This window comes from Melopsittacus undulatus, chromosome 4, assembly GCF_012275295.1.
Source record: "Melopsittacus undulatus isolate bMelUnd1 chromosome 4, bMelUnd1.mat.Z, whole genome shotgun sequence".
Taxonomy (NCBI): domain Eukaryota; kingdom Metazoa; phylum Chordata; class Aves; order Psittaciformes; family Psittaculidae; genus Melopsittacus; species Melopsittacus undulatus.
Genome location: NC_047530.1, coordinates 109,261,227 through 109,281,050, shown reverse-complemented (window position 1 = coordinate 109,281,050; position 19,824 = coordinate 109,261,227). Strand labels below are relative to the sequence as shown.

Genomic DNA, 19,824 nt, shown 5'->3' with positions numbered 1-19,824 from the left:
GAAATACTTCACAGAAGTTTTTCAATCTAATAACAGTTTAGAATTTGTCTCAGAACCAATTTTGCTCATGGTTCAGTTTTCCAGAAAGACAATAGCTTATTTTCTCAGATGTTGTCACAAACACTCTTTATTACCTGTTCCTGAGCCTTTCTAGATAATGGAGCATAATCCTGCTGCAGAGTGGCCATAGTGAAATACGTAGTAGAGAGTTCCCAGTTCACAGAATCCCACACAGCTGGATGCACATCTCTCTTACCCAATGATCTTAATGCCTTCAGGTAGTAGTCAATAGCCTACAGATGACAAAGAAGTGTATGTACATAGTTACTGCCTGTATTTATAGCAACTAGAAATTAATTTCCCTTCACTCATTCTCAAGGAAGCATCTCAATATATTTCTGAGTCTTCTTCAGTACTGTATTTACATTCATTTTGCTCATAGTTCTAATATTGACCATGCATTTCTATCTCCCTTATGTGAAGTTCTGCAGTCTGTCCAACACCTGGATCTGAATGTCATAGTGCTTTATATATCAGAGCAATGGAATCAAACCACAACAACACTGAAGCCATTACAGCAAGGATTAGGAAAATATGGAAGCTGCAGAGGTATACCTAGAATGGTTTATGTTGGAAGACACCTTAGAGATGATCCAGTTCCAAACCCCTGCCATGGGCAGGGACACCTTCCACTAGGTCAGGTTGCTCCAAGCCTCATCCAAACTGACCCTGAGCACATCCAGGGATGATCTCATGTTACCACAACAAGACTTACAGATACTTACAAAGATTGTACAGTAAAAGGCATATTAATGAGCCATTCTAAAATTAGTCTGATGTTACCTTATTATAATAAAGAGCCTCTTCTGGAGAAAATTCCCTTTTGAAGTCCCCTTCAGCTGCACAGTGGGCCTGAGCACAAATCCGCATCAGCCTTCCCGTGTTGCAGAGCAGAAGAGCAGCATTGGTCGCATCATCGATGGACTCGAAGTTCTGGATTCCTTCTTCAAAGCAAGAGAAGCTTTTCTTCCAGAGCTGCTGCTCTGTCATCGATACGGTTTTACTTACTAGGGTTAAGACACAAAGGTTTATGGTCCCGTGCAAGTTCTTCAAAAGGTAGTGAGCAAACACAGCATCATGTTCTTTATCTTACAAATGGCCTTTTAGAATTCAAGGGTGGTAAATGATTCTGGAAAGTATTCTTAAAAAAACCCTTAAAAATATATGAAAAATCTCAATACCTCAAGTGCACTACTACATTCACTGTGCTTCCAAAAGAATTATGGTGACACAACACACAAACACCAGGAAATTAACAGGATAAACCAGATTTCACCCCACCTCAATAGTAATAGTCAAGGTATAGTTAATTCTATGAGCTTACAGTATGTAACAACTAAACAGTGACTTTACAGACAAGTGAAATTCAACATTCGAGCTTTGAGTTCAGCTAAAGAGCAGTTCTGCAAAAACATGGAGATGATCCATGGAGATGCATCCAACATGCCATGCTGGCTGGGGCTTGAAGCAACCTGGTCTAGTGGAAGGTGTCCCTACCATGGCAGGGGGTTGGAGCCGGATGAGCTTTAAGGTCCCTTCCAACACAAACCAGTCTGGGATTCTATGATGAAAAATTACAAAATTTGAAGTCCAACCCAAATCCTTCAACTATTACAATCATAGAATAGTTAGGGTTGGAAAGGACCTTGAGATCATCCAGTTCCAACCCCCCTGCCACGAGCAGGGACACCTCACACTGAACCATGGCACCCAAGGCTCTGTCCAACCTGGCCTTGAACACTGCCAGGGATGAAGCATTCACAACCTCCCTGGGCAACCCATTCCAGTGCCTCAGCACCCTCACAGTAAATATTAATTATAAATATAAAATATTAATTGGACAAAGGTGACAGCAATCAGCTGGTGGTCTCAGCCATCCTGGGATAATGGTTGGACTCCATGACCTTAAAGGCCTTTCCAACCTAGTTGATTCTATGGTATTTGGGAGACTGGAGCTGTTTACATTGAACCACCAGCATCTCATTTGTTCTAGTTTACATAACTCTTAGTTACAGACATTGGTTTTGCTTTCAAAAGCAAAACCCCAAATATCTTACCCTAAAAGAAGCTTAGGTACCCTCTATTTCCTCAAGACAAAACCACCAAAAAACCACCAAAACCAGGAAGCAAAGGTTTCCAAGGATTTCTTTACCAAAAAGTTCATAGTATGACTTCATTGAAGCTATTCTTATGTTTAAATTAAGCTTATGCTTGTTCCTGCTGGACTTAGCCAAACACATCAAGAATGCATCACACCCTCCCTTTTATAACCGAGTTGTCTTAAGTTTCCATCATGTTTTCCAAGGGCATTTCTATACACTTGAAAGGAATTTCTCCAAAGCTATAGATTCCCTTATTCAGTCTAGGCTCAATTAAGTACAATGCACAAGGCACAGTAACATACTGCAGACAAATACTTAAAGTTGCATAACATCAGTTATAGAGAAGTATTTACTATACAAAGTCATTTAAATGTCTTCTTTATGATCAGAAATACTCAAGATTTCTTGCACTATTAGTGAACATGATCACTGTCGCAGCTCTGTGAAATAAGAAGGGGAACAATGAATACTTGCCCACTCTCTCGGTCTGCACTGCAGCAGCCTGGTTCATGTAAAACACGCCAATCTCATTCCTGATGTTACCCATCCTCTTCAGTACCTGTACATGCTGCTCTGGGTTTTGGTTTTTTAAATTGCTGAAGAGTAGAATTTCATAAGCAGCTTCGTAGCATTTACAGCTGACAGAGAGCTGGCATTCCAAGTCTGTGGACAAGTCTGTAGCCCAGGCAAACACTGGAAAACAAAATGCAAACCTGCATGTCAAACAGTATTTCCAGACAAACTGAAACCTGTGATAGTCTGAAGTGCTGAAAAGATGACCAAGATAAAATCCATGTCAGAACATCTACTCAGTACTTGAACAATTACTGTCTGGAGTTACTTTACAGCTTCAGGCATGTCACGTATCTTGGCAACCTCCTTATGTATGACAGGCATGATAAGTTCTCTCTGAAGAAAGCACAACTGAAGCATAATAAACCCTCCTCCAGCAACATTACTACTGCATGGCTTTGAGGAAGCACAATGACATTACTTCTGGCTGTCACATTAAGACAGCTCTTGTATCAGCATCATACCTTGGCACCTGGATTCTCTATGAAGACTGTGTAGTATTTCCTGATCTTCTTTCGTCTGGTAATTATATTCTTCCAGATATGCTGCTCTGTTGTTTGCATTCTGAGCAAGCATTAGTTGGATATCTCCACAAAGGGTTAAGCACTGGCAAAGAAACACCAACACTTCAGGAAGCATGCTGGCACAGAGGCAACAATACGTATCTATTGGAAAAGAAACCCCATGAATGAGGGAAAGAAAAAGGATTAAACGTCAAAAGGTTTGACACAGACTGACAATATAATTAGTTTTCATGGTACCTGTCACCATTATTCTCTGTGTGCAGGCAACACATGTTCTTCCTAGAAGAACTAACCTATTTTAAAGTCATTGTTGCTCGACGCAAGCTGGTAAGTTTCAAAAGAGCAACTCTGTTGTCCAGGATGAGCAGTGAATCTGCTAATCCCAAATGCTCATCTCAGATTTGACTAAAGGAAAACTGACTTTCTACAGGTTAACTTAAATAAGATACAGCCTGAAATTTCCAAAAGGTAAAGATAAAACTCAATTCCCAAATCTTTGATCCACTGAAAGCTGAAGAATGCTTTGAGTTACTAGTAAATGCTGATGCTTTGTATTAAGATCAAATGTTCTCACCTTATAAGCCTCCACCCACCCCAAGTCCTTCAAACATGGAAGCAAAATAGCAGCACTACAATACTTAGCAATTAGCATTTGTCAATTATTCTCATTATAGCAGTAACACTCTAAACAGCCTGATTTTACTTTGTTTTCCTTTGTAATACTTGAAGCTGTACTTCATTTATCTAACTCAGCTGATGAAGAAGTCTGGTCTTTCTTAGAGTCAGGAACACGTTTAGAGACAGAAAGCACCATGCATTTCCAGGGACAAACTGGAAATCACTGATAGCACTTAGACCGCAGAACACCATCTTGGTCTTGGCACCAGGACTCAGTCTCCCAACATCAAGTTCTTTGAAGCTTCTAACCTGCACTTTGAGTTTCCCCATCTATCAAAAAGGGAGCACCTTGATACCAGGTTCTTCTTACTACAGGCTTTCCTCCTGAGTAAGAAACTAGATACTTAGTATACTTAAACCACAGTTGTCAGATTCACTGCTGCACACCACTAGGGTAAATCATGCACAAGAGAAATATTTGCTGTCATGAAAGGTATACATGGACAATGGTAGAGGTGAGAAGTATATTCTAGGCACTTACCATGGCACTGCAATGCCAGCTTGATGTATCTTAAGGCTCTCCCATACTTTTGTAGAATCATGGCAGCATCAGACAGGACATAATAAGCCTTTGAGGATTTCAGAATGAGCTGGAGTTTCATTTTGTATTGCCACGATCCAGGAATCATTCCTGACTGACTAGAATGCTTCCCCTTCTGAAACGAGCCCACTGTAACGTAAACAGAGCCTCATCAGTAAATCTCATCTCTATAACATATGTCAGAGGCTGGGCACAACTTCATCACTGTACAGACAGAATGTAAATTGCCTTATTACAACTCTGCACAAGTAGTTATGCCAACCTGTCTGCCACTACAGTCTTCATCTGCAATGGACCCAATACTTGCAAGTTTTCCATGTACTCCACCTGATAGGGGGATGCTCAAATACAGTGAGAAAAGAGATGATGCAGATGAACTCTCATACCTTAAACAGCTTTTGAAACACAGTGCAGTTGTTACCCAGCAAAGAAGTAAAGATTTTATAAAGGACTATGGGTGTGAAAGCTTGAGAATCTTGAGTTTGGAATTCAATGTAGCAAGGGGAAAAAAACAATGTTTCCTTATAAATTCAGGGACCTTGAGAAGAGGTAAAAGAGCGATGAAGGAACCATCTGCATCAGAAGAGTAACAACCAACTTCACAAAGATTAGGAAGGCAGAAGTAAGTTGAAAAGCTCAGCAAAACAGATGATAAATGTGTTCCTAAAGGAACTTGGCTCCTTGGAATACTAAAAATCACACCCCTGGCCCTGGACAGAGCCTTGGGCGCCGTGGTTTAGTGTGAGGTGTCCCTGCCCATGGCAGGGGGGTTGGAACTAGATGATGTCAAGGTCCTTTCCAACCCTAACTATTCTATTCTACAGAGACCATGCACACAGAACATAACATTCTCTCATCTCTGTCTAAAGACACAGTATAAATTTATTTCACGATGCAAGAGCCAGTGATCATAGATACAGGCTGTTATATGTAACGAAAACCACTGATTCTCACTATTTGAAGTGTATAAAAGTGGATGGCTGGCAGACTGAGGGTGTATACTGGCTTTGTGGAGTTACCATCCAGCACCCATCTCTGTGCAGATATGATATAAATAACTTGACTATATACGTCTATGATTGTATGTTAGTTTTCTGCATACCAGGTAAAGAACCCTGATTTTAAAGAACCTCTCATACTTTAATAGCTTTTAAAACATGGGTGCAATGGCCAAGACTATTCTGTTAGGTGGTAGTAGAAAAGAACAAAATAGCTGTATGTCACGGTCTCCACCAAATCCTTACAATATATGCTCTGTATGAACTGTCTCGAAGTGAAAAGGCCTCTGTGTGTGGGTTTAACCTCCAGCACAGAAGGAAATGGATAACCTGGTCCTTTCTATAAGGCTAAAGTGTCTCTTTCTCCCTCATTTCAAGACATCCTCAGCATAAGATTATGAATGTTCCTTATTTGATTGCCGAGGGGAGACTGAGATGAGCTCTCAGGCACAAGTTTTCCCTGTGAGGGTGCTGAGGCGCTGGCACAGGGTGCCCAGAGAAGCTGTGGCTGCCCCATCCCTGGCAGTGTTCAAGGCCAGGTTGGACACAGCTGCTCCAGTGGAAGGGGTCCCTGCCTGTGGCAGGGGTTGCAACTGTGCTTTAAGGTCCCTTCCAACACAAACCAGTCTGGGACTCTGTGATGCTGCAGTGGTCACGGAACCAGAAAGGCCACTGACTTTAGGTGCACCAAAAGACAGAATGTTGTTCTGACAATATCTGCACCCAGAAGTCTCTTGTTTACAGGTGGGCCTACAAGGCCTGACTTGCAAGGCCACTACCTTTAGTATGTTCTAGAACTATACATTTACACTAAGATAAATACAAATCTAACACAGCAACAACTCATGCAGTTAATGCCGCAGCACACTCATACGCTGTATCCATTTACTATTCAGAAGTAGCTCTCTTCAAGTTAGAAATGGAATTAGAAATTGAATTAGAAAATTATTTAGGAACATTTACCCTTCCTATATGTCTGTCAATATAGACACTGCAGCACAAGAACTCCATAATCTACACCACAGAAAAACCCACCCACCAGAGGAACAAGTTTCTTCCTTACGTCTGAACTGTTTTTCTCTGTGTTGAATTCAATCTTTATGACCTAAACAAGTTGCTACTTCAGGGAAGAGCTCCTGCATCAATCCAGATATCAAATAATTGCTATTTTTCTTAAGCTCTGTGCAATATTTATCTGCCATATCCCCCAGGAAACACTTGTTTCTAAACAGAAGATAACATGTGAACATTCTCCTTGCCAGCTGGCAAGCAGCTGCAGTGTGTCATCAGTTCCACATTGTGAAGGGAGAAGACAGAGCCTGGCTGCAGGAAAGCTGGAATCAGCACATTGTTCCTGCTGAGCGGAGGTGAAATTATTCTGTAGGCCTTGATAAAAATTAGTCTAACAGCCTATGTTAACAGCACTGTGCAGAATCCGTGCAAGCTGAACACAATGTAACCTTCTGACGGAGGAGCTAAATTCTGTGGTCACCTAGCTGATAAAAGCTATAAGCACACAAACATCTTCAGGTCATTGACATCCTAGAGACAATCAGAAAATTGGAAGAATGACATGAAAAAACTGAAATGAGTAGCTCAAACCTGAATTTGCTCATTATTTAGAGAATTTTAAAAGGGAAGCATTGTAAAAATATGCAAGACAAATGTTTTTGAGGGTTGTGCTTACAGGGCTTCTCACCCTGCAGAGAGCTCTGCTGCTATAACAAGAGTCCTTTGTTATACATCTGTACAGAACTCCAGAGAAAAACAAAACACACTATTGTCTGAGACTTCTGGAGTTTGAGTACTTAAGCAAACAAAAGCACCTTCTATCTGCTGTTTCCTTCCACAATTATGGAGACAAAGAAAGAAGACAAAATCCTAATTAATACTTTATATGCAATTCAGCAGCAAGCATCATAGAAGAGAAAAACCTGCCAGAAGTGAGCTCTGCCACAAAGCTTCCAAGTCACAAACCATACCCCTCAAAAAAACCCACAAACCCCATAAAAACAACCCACTCAACCTGCAGCGCTCTACATACCGAACCCAAAAATAGTAAGACCTTATGGAAGTCACTTGCAAACCACATCTAAATAGGGTCCAGTAAAATTGTGAGTTTACTAATATTAAATGCTTTGATATGTAAAATATCCCAAATAAGCTCCACTCTTCATATTTAAAAGAGAACAGTGTTGTCCCATTTGTGGTATACTACTTTTGCTCAGGCAATCATGTCATTAGTGACTTAAAAACTACATTGCTTTGACAATCAAAAAGTAGTAGCAGTTTGCATTTGCACTGGAAAGGTCTTAATTGTACAACAATATAACTTACTTTTGTCTAAAAATAACGCCATCTGTTTTTCCAGACACTCGGGACCACCACTGGTGGATTCATCTTCGTATTTCAAGGGGATTGGAGTGCTGGGGTCAGCTGCAGGAAGGTCACTCTCTTTCTTAACACTGCTGTCAACAGACTTCAAGCCCTGCAAAAAGAAGTAGGAATTTAATTCACCTCGAGAGGTAAACTTGACAGGCTGCCAACACAAGAGGGATGTGGAGCTGCTGGAGGGAGTCCAGAGGAGGCCGTGGAGATGCTGTGAGGGCTGGAGCAGCTCTGCTCTGGAGCCAGGCTGAGAGAGCTGGGCTGGGGCAGCCTGGACAAGAGAAGGCTCCTGAAGGGGAGACCTGAGAGCAGCTCCAGTGCCTAAAGGGGCTGCAGGAAAGCTGGAGAGGGGCTTGGGACAAGGGCCTGTAGGGACAGGCCAAGGGGAATGGCTTGAACCTGCCAGAACAGGGGAGACTGAGATGAGCTCTTAGGCAGAAGCTGTTCCCTGTGAGGGTGCTGAGGCGCTGGCACAGGGTGCCCAGAGAAGCTGTGGCTGCCCCATCCCTGGCAGTGTTCAAGGCCAGGTTGGACACAGGGGCTTGGAGCAAGCTGCTCCAGTGGAAGGGGTCCCTGTCCATGGCAGGGGGTTGGAAGGTCCCTTCCAACACAAACCGGTCTGGGATAATAGGAAAGCAGTATTTAGGAAACACAGCATTCAAGAATTGGGTACTTGGTGAAATGGCATGAGAAAGTCAACAGTAAACTCACCTCCAGAACATAGTTGAGCACCAGCCTGCAGCGCTCTTCAGTGCCATGGCACACAGGAAAAGCACAGCTCGGCTTCATTGAGGGTCAGCAGGGAAGGAAAAGAATGCGTGTTTAATACATGAGATATTAAAATTACTGGTTAGAAGATGCAAAAGAGAGCTGGCATTAAAGAGAATGTGTTAACAGAACATGAGAACTCCACACTAAAAGAAGTCACAGTGTTTCTTTCCTTTATCTCAGTGATCAATTCACAATCTCTTCACTCTATTTGGTCTCTCCTGTCAATCCCAAAAACAATGCAGAGAGGAGAATAGATGATTCTATTCCATAACAGTAATTACAGAAGTATCCACATGTGGTCTGCAATGCAAACCCAGGACAACAAGCAGATCAATACCATGCAAAATAATTTCTTCAGCCTATACATCAAAGTTGCACTTGCATCACCTTTGAACAATTCAATACTTTGGACTTTTTCTGGCGGAGGAGTGGGTGCTTTTATTTTCTACTGGGGTAAAATAGAAGGAAAAGGAGAAAGAAAATTGAACCTGCCTTCTTGTAAAATTCAAAGGTCTCAAATTCATGAGCAGCCCATGAAAGAAAGAAGTTTCTTTCCCTACCGTTTCATGTCCCAGTTAACCTGAAGGCAAATCTAATTTCAGTGGCAAACTTTGCTGCATGAACTGGATCTTTCAAGAACACCCTTAAAAACCCCAGAGCTTCACTTACACGTATTCGATGAACAGACTTGTATTTCTCTGGTACTGATAACTCTCCAACAGATTTGATTATAGCCACTGCTTTATTGTCATCTGGTGGATCAGAGCTGTTACTGTAAGAACCATTTTCATCACTGTCTGGCATTTCTTCCTCTTCCTCGCTGTAACTCTCATCAGAATTTCCATTGATAGGGAAGTCTGTACTGTCTTCTTTTTTAGGTTCATCCAACTGAAAAAGCTCTGACAACATGTAGTTGGCTGAAGCAATAATCTTTATAAAGAAGAGAAGAATAAAATCAATGAGCTGCACTCAAATTATTGTTTTCTTTTGAGAGGCAACATAAACAGTCTTAGAATAAGGAGTAAAGAGTGCAAGCAAATTGGTGTTGGATAACCTGTACACACAGCCCATATACACACACATTGTACAACCATATGTTTGAGTACTGACTTTTTAAGGTTATTGAAGAAACAAGTATCTGCAGACAGGATGTTGTCAACTATGCACCTTACAAGGTCTTAATCTCTTGTTCTGCAAGTGTAGGGCATAAAGGCTAAATCTGGAACACAGATCACACTGGCCCATGACAGCTTCAGGGTTTTCTCCTTAGAAGAGGAATAAATATGTAAGAACAGCTCTTGATAATCCCATTTTTCTTCTTTTAGCACCACCCTAAAATACTTATTGTTTATTTGCATCTTTTGAGTTCTACAGATTCTCTCAAACCACAGCTGCCTTCAGAGAAGGTTTTGCCTCTCCATTTGTGTCCTAATTCAGGCAAGACAAGTAAAATCTGACACAAGATAAAAAAAGACCTTCTAGGTCACAAGATGCAAATGAGGGGAAAAAAATCTTATGCAAGCAAAAAAAATTCAAGAGCTTCTAGTGTAGTTAATACACAACATGTCTCCTCTTGTAAACCATTTTAAACGTGGTTTTGGCATCAATTTCCAGTTGAAACCAGCTTAAATCTAGAACAGACAAGTAAGTTGAGCTATATTTTGCATTAGATTTCGGGTATTTCTTTTGAAAGGTAGGATGTGCTGCCTATAAATAGCAAACATGGTAAGTTACCATGTTAGTGCACCATCGCCTGCCTAAAGCAACTTCAGCCCACTCAACTTCCAAGTGTCCTGCAGTAGCCCAGTTTACATTTTGAGTTAACACATTGATACTCCCTTATAAAACTCTCAATTTCTCAACTTAAGACAAAGAATAGACTCTGAAAATTCCAATGAGAAAACAGCACACTCCATTACCTTCTGCAACTAAAAAGGAAACTAACACATCCAGCAGCAGTAATACTTAAGATATCCACACCTTTACCCTCACTAAACTTTAATATAAGACTTCTCTTTCAGAGCACCTGGATTCCTTTTTTCTTAGGAAAGAACCAGAATCTGGAATAAAGGAGGTCAACGCAGCTTCATCTCCTTTTCATCACTTTTCTTATTGCTGCTGAAAGTGCAGAGCATCTTAAGGTACCCATGACTGATACAATAGTCCCATGAGGAGATCAAGAGTTTGAGGTTGTATTTCCACCTCTTTCACCTACCACAGAATAGCCTCCTGGAGACTGTCCAGCCCAACCACTTGCTCAAAGAGGGTTGCTCTGGTCCATGTCCAATTGGGCTCTGAGTATCTCAAAGGATGGAGACTCTATAACCTCTCTCATTGATCTGTCCCAACTTTCAAACACCTTCAGAGTAAAAATGTTCTTATATTCACTATTAATGCTACCTAGCTAAGATCTGCTTCAGTGCCTGTACAGCTTCCAAACACAAAAGGGCCCTTTGAGAATGACAGCAAAAGAAAACTAATGTAATGACAAGTTCCTTTTTAGAGCAGAATAGAAGACTCATGCAACAGTGAGGGTCACTGAAGGCTAGCAATGGAAAGCTATACTCTATAGGGGCTTCTTTAAGCATAAAAGAATTTCTAGGTCAATAAATAAATCTAAATTCTGTCCCTTGCAAAGAGAGGGGAAAGTACCATACAAAATATTACCAGGTGACAGCATTTCTATTACATTTTACACAAAGCTACAAGAGAGAGAACACATAATTTTTACTTGAGGATGTCTGCCATTGTCCAGGAGCTTCAGACAATTAAGGAGCAATGTCCTGATAGTGCCATAGTGTTTCTTGTTCTGGTTTTTCTTCAACATCATATTGCAAGCAACCCTGAAAGTTGAACAAAACAGTAAATCCCTGGATAATTTGAGTTAGAAGGAAAAAAGATGGAGAAGATACTACTGCAAATACAGGTCTCCCAGCCTTGATGATGGGTCTCCAAGACTTACTCAGTAAGAGTGTCATTTACATAGGAGAAATGGTGAAGAGATTTTGACTTAGTGAGACTGTTTTGACTTAGTGAGACTGATGTTTAGATGCAAAAGATTTTCATTTAATTTTGGTCTGTGTTCTTAATACAATTGCTTCAAGAACTAAATATTATAACAAGAAAATAACAACTCACTTGTATAGAAGGATTGCCACTGGCATTGTGAAAGGGTTTTGGTATTTGTCTTCTGTCTCTTCACAGAGTGTGGTTAAATCATAGAGCTTTACTATATCACTCCCACTCGCTGAAAGGCAAAACCATTCATTAATCAACATGACATTAATATAAACCTTTTCAAAATTATCTGAATCTACTTGCCTTTAAACAACCAATATGTGTGGCCTTCTTTGGTGCAATTTGATTTCAGGAAAGATAAGATATTTTGAGCAATATCTTTAATCACTTTGGTAGAAAAATTAGAGTTTTCCAGATTGGGAATATCTTCAGTCTTGATCATTTCATATTTCTGCAAGAAATACATGTTAAAATTCAAGATTAGAATGGTTTTCTGATACCTACTCCCCCAAAATCTATAGATCATTGTCTCTGTCAATTGCTAAAAGAAATAAAGGCTCTATTATGACAGTGTCATAATAAATTGAGTTAATTTCTTTGATTTACTCTAAAAGCAAGAAAATCTTGATTACACTACTCAATAAAAGCTTTAAAGAGGATTCACTTCTGTGACAAGCATGGTAAATGGAGAACAGAAGGGTAAAATAGGTGTGCTGAAGGTGCAACATCTGTTACTTCAATGAAACTTAGTCAGCCTTGTAAGCAAATACATGCTACCAGGATATGCTACAGAATATCATGTAATGATACTGGCTTGCGTTGGAAGGGATCTTGAAGCTCATCCAGTCCCAACCCAATGTCACAGGCAGGGACACCTTTCACTAGCCCAGTTTGCTCCAAGCCCCTGTGTCCAACCTGGCCTTGAGCACTGCCAGGGATGGGGCAGCCACAGCTTCTCTGGGCACCCTGTGCCAGTGTCTCAGCACCCTCACAGGGAAAAACTTGTGCCTAAGTGTTCATCTCAATCTACTCTTTCAGTTGTAAACCATTCCCACTTGTCTTGTCCCTACACACCCTTGTGAGACGTCCCTCTCTAGATGTCTCTGCTGGTAAGTGTGGTCTACCACAAAACAGTAAAAACAAAGGTTTAAAACCCATGCATCTATCATGGCAAGTGAATACTACAGATTTTAAGATGCAAGAAACTGATGTATTTCTACTGCTGTATTTCTTATTCTTGCCTTTGCTCATACAGAAGAGGGAATCTTGCATGTATGGAAGGGAAGAATAAAAATACAACAGTATTCTCTCATTGTAGCTGACAATTTGTCATTGTAAGTACACACTGAAGCATAGATGTTTCTCATTCTGCAATAAAGGATTTTGCTATAATCTTTTTGTCAGAACAGCAAGATTAGAAAGAGATCTGTCACAGTTGGATCAATTCTAGGAACTGAAGAATGGATTAACCTAAACATAATGCAAAGAACCAGACTCACCTGAACAATTCCATTTACATGAAAGCACATTACAAGCTCTGGTACGTTGCATATTAAGTTGTCCAACCAATAGTCAATTCCTGTTAGCACATTTATTGGCTTGTTGTTATCCCTAAAATCAAATATTGGTGGAGTTATTTAAGTCTTTATTTACTCTTCAGAAAATATTACTGATGTTTACTAATGGGATTTAGATTTCAGTCACCTGAGAGTGGATGGATACTAAAACAAGTATTTGTCGCTGTTATAACAATGAGTTATAGCAAACAAAGCAGATGTACTGATCTCTCCAGTGGAATACACAACCATTCCCACAGCAATCTGAGGTTTTGCCTACATTTATACCAAAACTTTAACAAGCTTCAGATATCACACTATTACTTAGATACTACCTACTTAAGTTCTAAAGGAAGGGCAGTAATAACTGTAACTAATTCTAGCACAAGCCTTCCCCCAAACTTGCCACAATGTTGTCCAAAGCAAGGTGTTAATTCCTACACTTGTCTTAAAAAGATGACAAGTACATCAAATAAGTTTCAAGTTTTGGCTCGTTCTTTGCCTATGCATTGACAGGAACAAAGAGATTATTAATCAAGTGATCAACATAAAGTACTGGTGAACAGTAAGTCAGAATTTAGAACTACTAGAGTCACAAGTTTTAAGTACTTACACCCAACTGTCAGTTACTGAAGTTCAGAACCCCTTCTCCAGTATCACTACCCTCTCATAAAAACAGAAATAGAATGAAACTAATGAGTAGATCTACAGAAGTGTTTTAACACTCAATATGCACACTGAAATCAGGAAAGCCTGCAAACCATCAGTGTGCTCAAATAGAAAATACAGAGGTAAGAAAACCAGCAGAACATTTCAAGTCCTAGTGCTGGGACTTGCTGGGGATAATTGTATATATTACACACACATATATAAATACATATATGTATTATACACACATGTAAATATATATATACACATACATATATATGAAATGGAAATGTAAAGTTTGTGTAGCAGCTTATTCTTTGCATACATCTATTTGTGGATAGATACAGTATATATTTACAATATATATAAACACAATATATAGCAAAATGGCTGCAGAGGAAACTTATTCTAAGAAAGGCAGTGCTTGTATTCAAATTCCACAGGGAGAAAATGGAGGAAAAAATCCTGTAAAAATCTAGTATCTTTATTTAGTTTAAAATACCCCACAGCCCTGGGACTGTTTCTGTTTTCCTGTATATCATCCTTTAAGTCTAAAGCATGAATTTTATTCTTTAAGCTGCATGTAAAAATTAAGAGTCAATCACACAAAATGCAGAGAGATAAACAGGAAGAAAATCATCAAGTCCAACAAGCCTGGCACATTGATTTCATTAAGTTCAAACCTCACCTGAGACGCAAGCTCACAGCAGGGTATCTCCCACCTCCAAATATAGGCATATTTGATCCTACTAACATGTGGATGTCTTCAAAGGTCCATAGGATATTACGGACAAAGTCATTTTTGAGGCCCTTCATTAAGAGAAAAAATTGGTCTATAAATCCCTACAGTATAAAACTTGTTTTCTAGGACATTCTGTGGAATTATGAGAAAGCAAGAAGGAAAAGCAGCAAAGACAAGACAGCACATAATGAACTACACTACGCGTTCACATTAACTTAAAAGAGAGATTGCAGATGCCACAAAAGCTACTTCTACAGGGGACTTAGTTTTTCTCTTGGTTCCAATTTAGACCAGATTGCAAAAGGTTTGATTAAATTGGAGGTTCAGTGTTTGAGCTCAAATTTCACAGATAGCATACCTGACTGTTTTCCCCGTCATTGAACAAAGTAGTCAGGTTTTGTTCTTTGGGGGCTGAGGCCACATGCCCCACTATATATGAGGGTTCAAGAGGCACACTTCCCTGTGAAAAGCACAAGGATAAGGAGTGATTCTGCTGCTGAGATAAAGTTAGGCCATTAAAAATAATCTGAACAACAGAAGCATATCAGGGAAAAGCCTTTAAAAAAAATAAATGCATATTAAACAACAAAAAGCCTCTGGTCAGTGACTAGAATGCTTCTTTTCTATAGCCAGTCCCAATCTTTTGTATTTTATCTTCTCAGAAGCTTTGGAAAGAAATCATAAAGTTTTTATAGAAACTCTTTATTACCCTAGGGTCAGCACCAGATTATCAAGCTCGAGAAGTAAAGCCTCTGTTTTACAGAATCCTAGAATGGCTTGTGTTGGAAAGGACCTTAAGATCATCTAGTTCCAACCTCCCTGCCATATGCAAGGACACCTCACACTAGACTTTGGTGCCTTATTTATAAACTAAAGAAAATGAGGCTGTACAAACGCACAAGAGCTTTATTATAGTCTGCTGTATCAGGCAATAGCTCCCCAGGAAAGCGGAAAAGAGAAGCAACCCTTTTTCTAAAAGCTTTCGAGCACTGAAATATTTCCCCACTTTAGAACATTTCACCACAACACATGCAGTTACCATTTTAGCTCAATTTTATGGATAAGGTAGGTTAGAGCCTTCACAAGTTAGCAGACCAAGTCATCTGGCATACCAGTTGATAATACTAAGCATAGCTATAGCATCATTATTAAATTAGACTGAATGCAACAGATTTGCCAACCTCTCAAACACGTAATCAACTCCTGTTTTATATTACTCAAACAACACAGGAATTAAAGAGTTTTCATAAATAAGCTTAGCCACAGGCTGAAACCCTGGATTAGGGCCTAATACTAGTTTGTTGCGTAATTACTATAAACTTTCCAACTTGTGTAATCTCCTAGCAAGCATTTGTAATTGCTGCTTAACTGTTTTGCCAACATTTTCATAGATCTTCCATTTTCTTCTTCACCCCATCAATTCAGGGCCACAACAGATTCATTTTAATGGCAGGTTTAAAAAGAAAGGCCAAAACTTTAGGCTATGCACACCTTCTGAATATCACAGAAACAACTAGGTTGGAAAAGAGCTTCAAAGATCATCAAGTCCAACTATTACCCCAGATTTTTCTACTTATAGGTAAAGTCATTAATGACTCCAAATGTTTTCTTTCTCAAGACTGCACAGATAAATGTCTTTAGTACTACAGTGACAAAAAATTAACTTCTCAAAGTTAGAGCTCTGAAACCCTGGCATAAGCTAAACTGCACCTACTGCCAAGTTTTTCTAATGCCTTAATCATTTCTGCAAAGACTACTGCAGCAGCAACAGCTTAGATAAACCTTTCACTATAGATGTCTCTAAAAAAACTAAGGTGCCATTTAAAGCATTTTACACACTAACCTGGTTAGAGGCACCTGGATCTTCAGATAACGAAGAAGGCATTTCAAAAGGAGCTGGCCAGGAGGCCTCTCCTGCTTCATCACTCTCACCTGAAACAGGACCCTCCTGGTGCTGCTTCGAAGTCGAAGGAACAGGCTGTGCAGCTCCATCACCATTAATGCTGACAAAGCACCATTAAGAAGTTTAGTTGATGACATGAAAACAGATCCACTTTAGAATTGTTCTATTTGATGCACTGCTCTTAAAGTATGACTGTATCTATACATTAAAAGACTGCTGTGTTGACAAGTTGTTCATTGATTAAACTCTCACAAAGTTACAGCAGGTGCCACCATCTACCTTGTATATTTTAAGTTGTTCTTCCTCAAATGCAGAAATATTGAAATATCCAGGTTAAGTCATGCTGGTTATTCTTTAATTCTACTTTAAAATACTTCAATTTCTGTTAAAACATTCACACATTATTTCCTGATCTCATCTCTCATCTTCTCTAACTAAGGATAAATCAGTAAATAAGACAGACCATAACAGACTCTTAATACCTACTTCAAGACAAGAAACCAGACAAAAGTAAGCTGTGCAGAATTAGAGATTTATGTAGACATGAGGTTACCTGTAATACAAGAACTTAGAGAGTATAGCCTTCTGGTACCAGTGTTCTTTACTCTTCTTTTTTCGTTGCCACTTCTGATCAATCAGCCTTTGATAAAACTCTTTCAGCCATGTCCAGTCCCCAGTCTAGGCAAGATCATAAATACAAAGTTAATACCAAGAAGCATCTGCAAAGTAAACCTTATTACCTTAAGAATAGTTATTCAAAACAATAAAAGAAGCCCCAGAAAATAAATAAGCAGCTGAAAGTCTTGAACTGGTCATGTATTAAAATGTGTTTTCTGGAAAAGTTCTTACTGAAAAGTCGATTTCATTAGAAAGTCTGACACATACTAAGAGATTGCAGAGTAACAATTACTTATTATTAATAACATAGTACAGCAATACTGAAGTAATTACAGGAAAGCAGAATTTTAAGCATAGAATCACAGAGTGGTTTAGTGTCCTGGGTTTAGCAGTAGCAGTCATTTTTCTCAGTCTTAGTAGCTGGTGCAGTTCTGCATTTTTTTACTTTCATCCTGGGAACAGTGCTGATAACACCAATGGTTTTAGTTGATGCTCAGTAATGTTTATTCTGACCAATGACTTTGTGAGTCTCATGCTCTGCCAGGGAGGAAGGAAAGCCAGGAGGAAGCAGAGACAGGACACCTGACCCAAGCTAACCAAAGAGGTATTCCATACCACAGCACGTCATGCCCAGTATATAAACTGGGGGCAGTTTCCCAGAAGGGCTAGATCACTGCTCGGTCGGGCTGGGTATCGGTTGGTGGGTGGTGAGTGGTTGTATTCTCTTCCCTTGTTATTTCTCTTATTATTATTATTAGTGGTAGCAGTAGTGGTTTTGTGTTATACCTTAGCTACTGGACTGCCCTTGCCTCAACCCATTGGGGTTACATTCTTTCGCTTCTCCTCCCCATCCCTCCAGAAGCTAGAGGAGGAAGAAAAGGAAGGGGACTGACTGCATGGCTGCATTCCTCTGAGTTACCAGCAAGGCTTAAACCACAACATTTGGGTTGGAAGGGCGTTTACAAATCATTCATTTCCAACCCCTGCCATGGGCAGGGACACCTTCCACTAGAGCAGGTTGCTCCAAGCCTCTGTGTCCAACCTGGCCTTGAACACTGCCAGGGATGGGGCAGCCACAGCTTCTCTGGGCACCCTGTGCCAGTGCCTCAGCACCCTCACAGGGAAGAACTTCTGCCTAAGATCTACAATACCATCATGGGTAAACCACCTGCTGCAAACAAACCACCTTTTGTATTTGCCTACAATTCTTAGGCATTTTTACGCATATGTGCTTTCTTCGTGGCTACACTATTCTTGGAATAATTTATTTTGAGCATACTTCAAAAACACATAGCTCACTTGAGATGATCTCATGAAGAGTTCCTGGATATCCAGCTCATCCAAGAGCAGTGTCCGCCCAATGCGATGTACTGCCATGCTCACGTGTGACTTGCTGTAAGGAATCTTCAGAAGCTTTTTAATGTTCTTGCAGGAGAAAGGAGAACAGAGAACATGAGTAGAACTACACTGCATTGTAAGACAATTCTTAGAAAACTATAAGCAAAGAATATACTACCAGTACTGGAGAGGCATGGACAGGCAAATAAAACCTTATAGTGTCAGTGATTTTAAAGCATTCCATAAGAAGCAGCATTTCTTTAACTCAGAGAACATGAATGGCAGCAATAAAGAGACCAAGCAGTCAGTATAAACCACATAGATGGTTTAAATTTGATCTCTCTTCAGATCATCACAAGCAGGTATCATCAAAAATGAGAGAAAAATCCAAGGGGATGGTTTGGATTTAAAAGCTTTATCATCACCACAGAAATATCAGCACTTTGTCAGATATCTTAGAGGAATCTAAGCCTGAATAAAAATCTGCCAAACATCAATACTAAGACAGTAACTGTGTATGTTTCCTCTTCTGAATAGCCTCATCTGAATTCTACAGGTACAACCAGCACCAAAAGAGCTGGCAAGTATCAGAGGAAACAAGACTGAAGGGGGCTCTCTTCTAGATAAGGATAGAGGGAAAAATAAATAATCCTGAGAGCAATAATTTACATGGAAAAAAAATTATTTCAAACACACAAATCAACTACATTGCAAGACTGATGCCTTGCATTCGCTCAACCACATATTTTAGCTGAAGATTAATTACAGAGATACACAGGAAAGATGATTTTATCTCTGCATGCCTTATTCAGTGATCACAACTCCCTTAAATCACAGAGAACTTCAGTGACCCACTAGGGGATCTTTTACTTCTCCTCAAAAGACACAAAGATGACAGAAGCCACAGCAGTGTCTTAAAATAAGGTTTGTACAATAAGAGTCTGAATGATAGCACTTAAGTTACACCTACCTCTGAATCAGACACAACATCCACATCATTTCCAACTGAGTCAATGAAGTCATAGGCCATCCCAAAGCTATTTGGAAGATATTACAAGTGAAGACAAATGTAGCATTAAATAGAGAACTGCATGTTTTTAAGCTTATTAAATATCTAAAAGTTTTTTCTTTATATAAAAAAGTGTATATAACATTATAATCTGTAATAACATCTAAAGTTAATCAGCAAAATCGTTTCAGCTTCACATTCTGCATGTTTTTCAAAGCTCTCTTTCGAATGGATTAAATCCAATTTCAAGACACTCAAAAAGGCAGCTTAAGTTTTGTAATGAAGAAAAAACAGCTATTTAAGTGTTAGGACAGTTATGAGAAATTAGAGAACAGTTTTTTTTTTTATAAAGAGCTT

The 19,824-nt window shown here is 39.6% G+C and overlaps 1 protein-coding gene across 2 annotated transcripts in view; it reads right to left on the bottom strand.

Moving 5' to 3' along the window:
* The window catches only part of EDRF1 (erythroid differentiation regulatory factor 1), a 28,665-nt gene that overhangs the window by 6,151 nt on the left and 2,690 nt on the right, over positions 1-19,824 (bottom strand). The window contains exons 3-20 of one of the 2 annotated variants that reach the window (XM_034062504.1): positions 19,429-19,495; positions 18,420-18,545; positions 17,056-17,180; positions 16,443-16,602; positions 14,958-15,059; positions 14,546-14,667; positions 13,153-13,264; positions 11,957-12,104; positions 11,774-11,882; positions 11,367-11,478; positions 9,305-9,565; positions 8,576-8,647; positions 7,814-7,964; positions 4,419-4,607; positions 3,200-3,400; positions 2,637-2,855; positions 844-1,067; positions 135-293 (exon numbers count right to left, since the gene is read on the bottom strand). In XM_034062504.1, coding sequence (XP_033918395.1) covers positions 135-293; positions 844-1,067; positions 2,637-2,855; positions 3,200-3,400; positions 4,419-4,607; positions 7,814-7,964; positions 8,576-8,647; positions 9,305-9,565; positions 11,367-11,478; positions 11,774-11,882; positions 11,957-12,104; positions 13,153-13,264; positions 14,546-14,667; positions 14,958-15,059; positions 16,443-16,602; positions 17,056-17,180; positions 18,420-18,545; positions 19,429-19,495 — 2,659 coding nt within the window. The remainder of the gene's footprint in view (positions 1-134; positions 294-843; positions 1,068-2,636; positions 2,856-3,199; positions 3,401-4,418; positions 4,608-7,813; positions 7,965-8,575; positions 8,648-9,304; positions 9,566-11,366; positions 11,479-11,773; positions 11,883-11,956; positions 12,105-13,152; positions 13,265-14,545; positions 14,668-14,957; positions 15,060-16,442; positions 16,603-17,055; positions 17,181-18,419; positions 18,546-19,428; positions 19,496-19,824) is intronic. The other variant, XM_034062505.1, reaches the window with a different exon arrangement.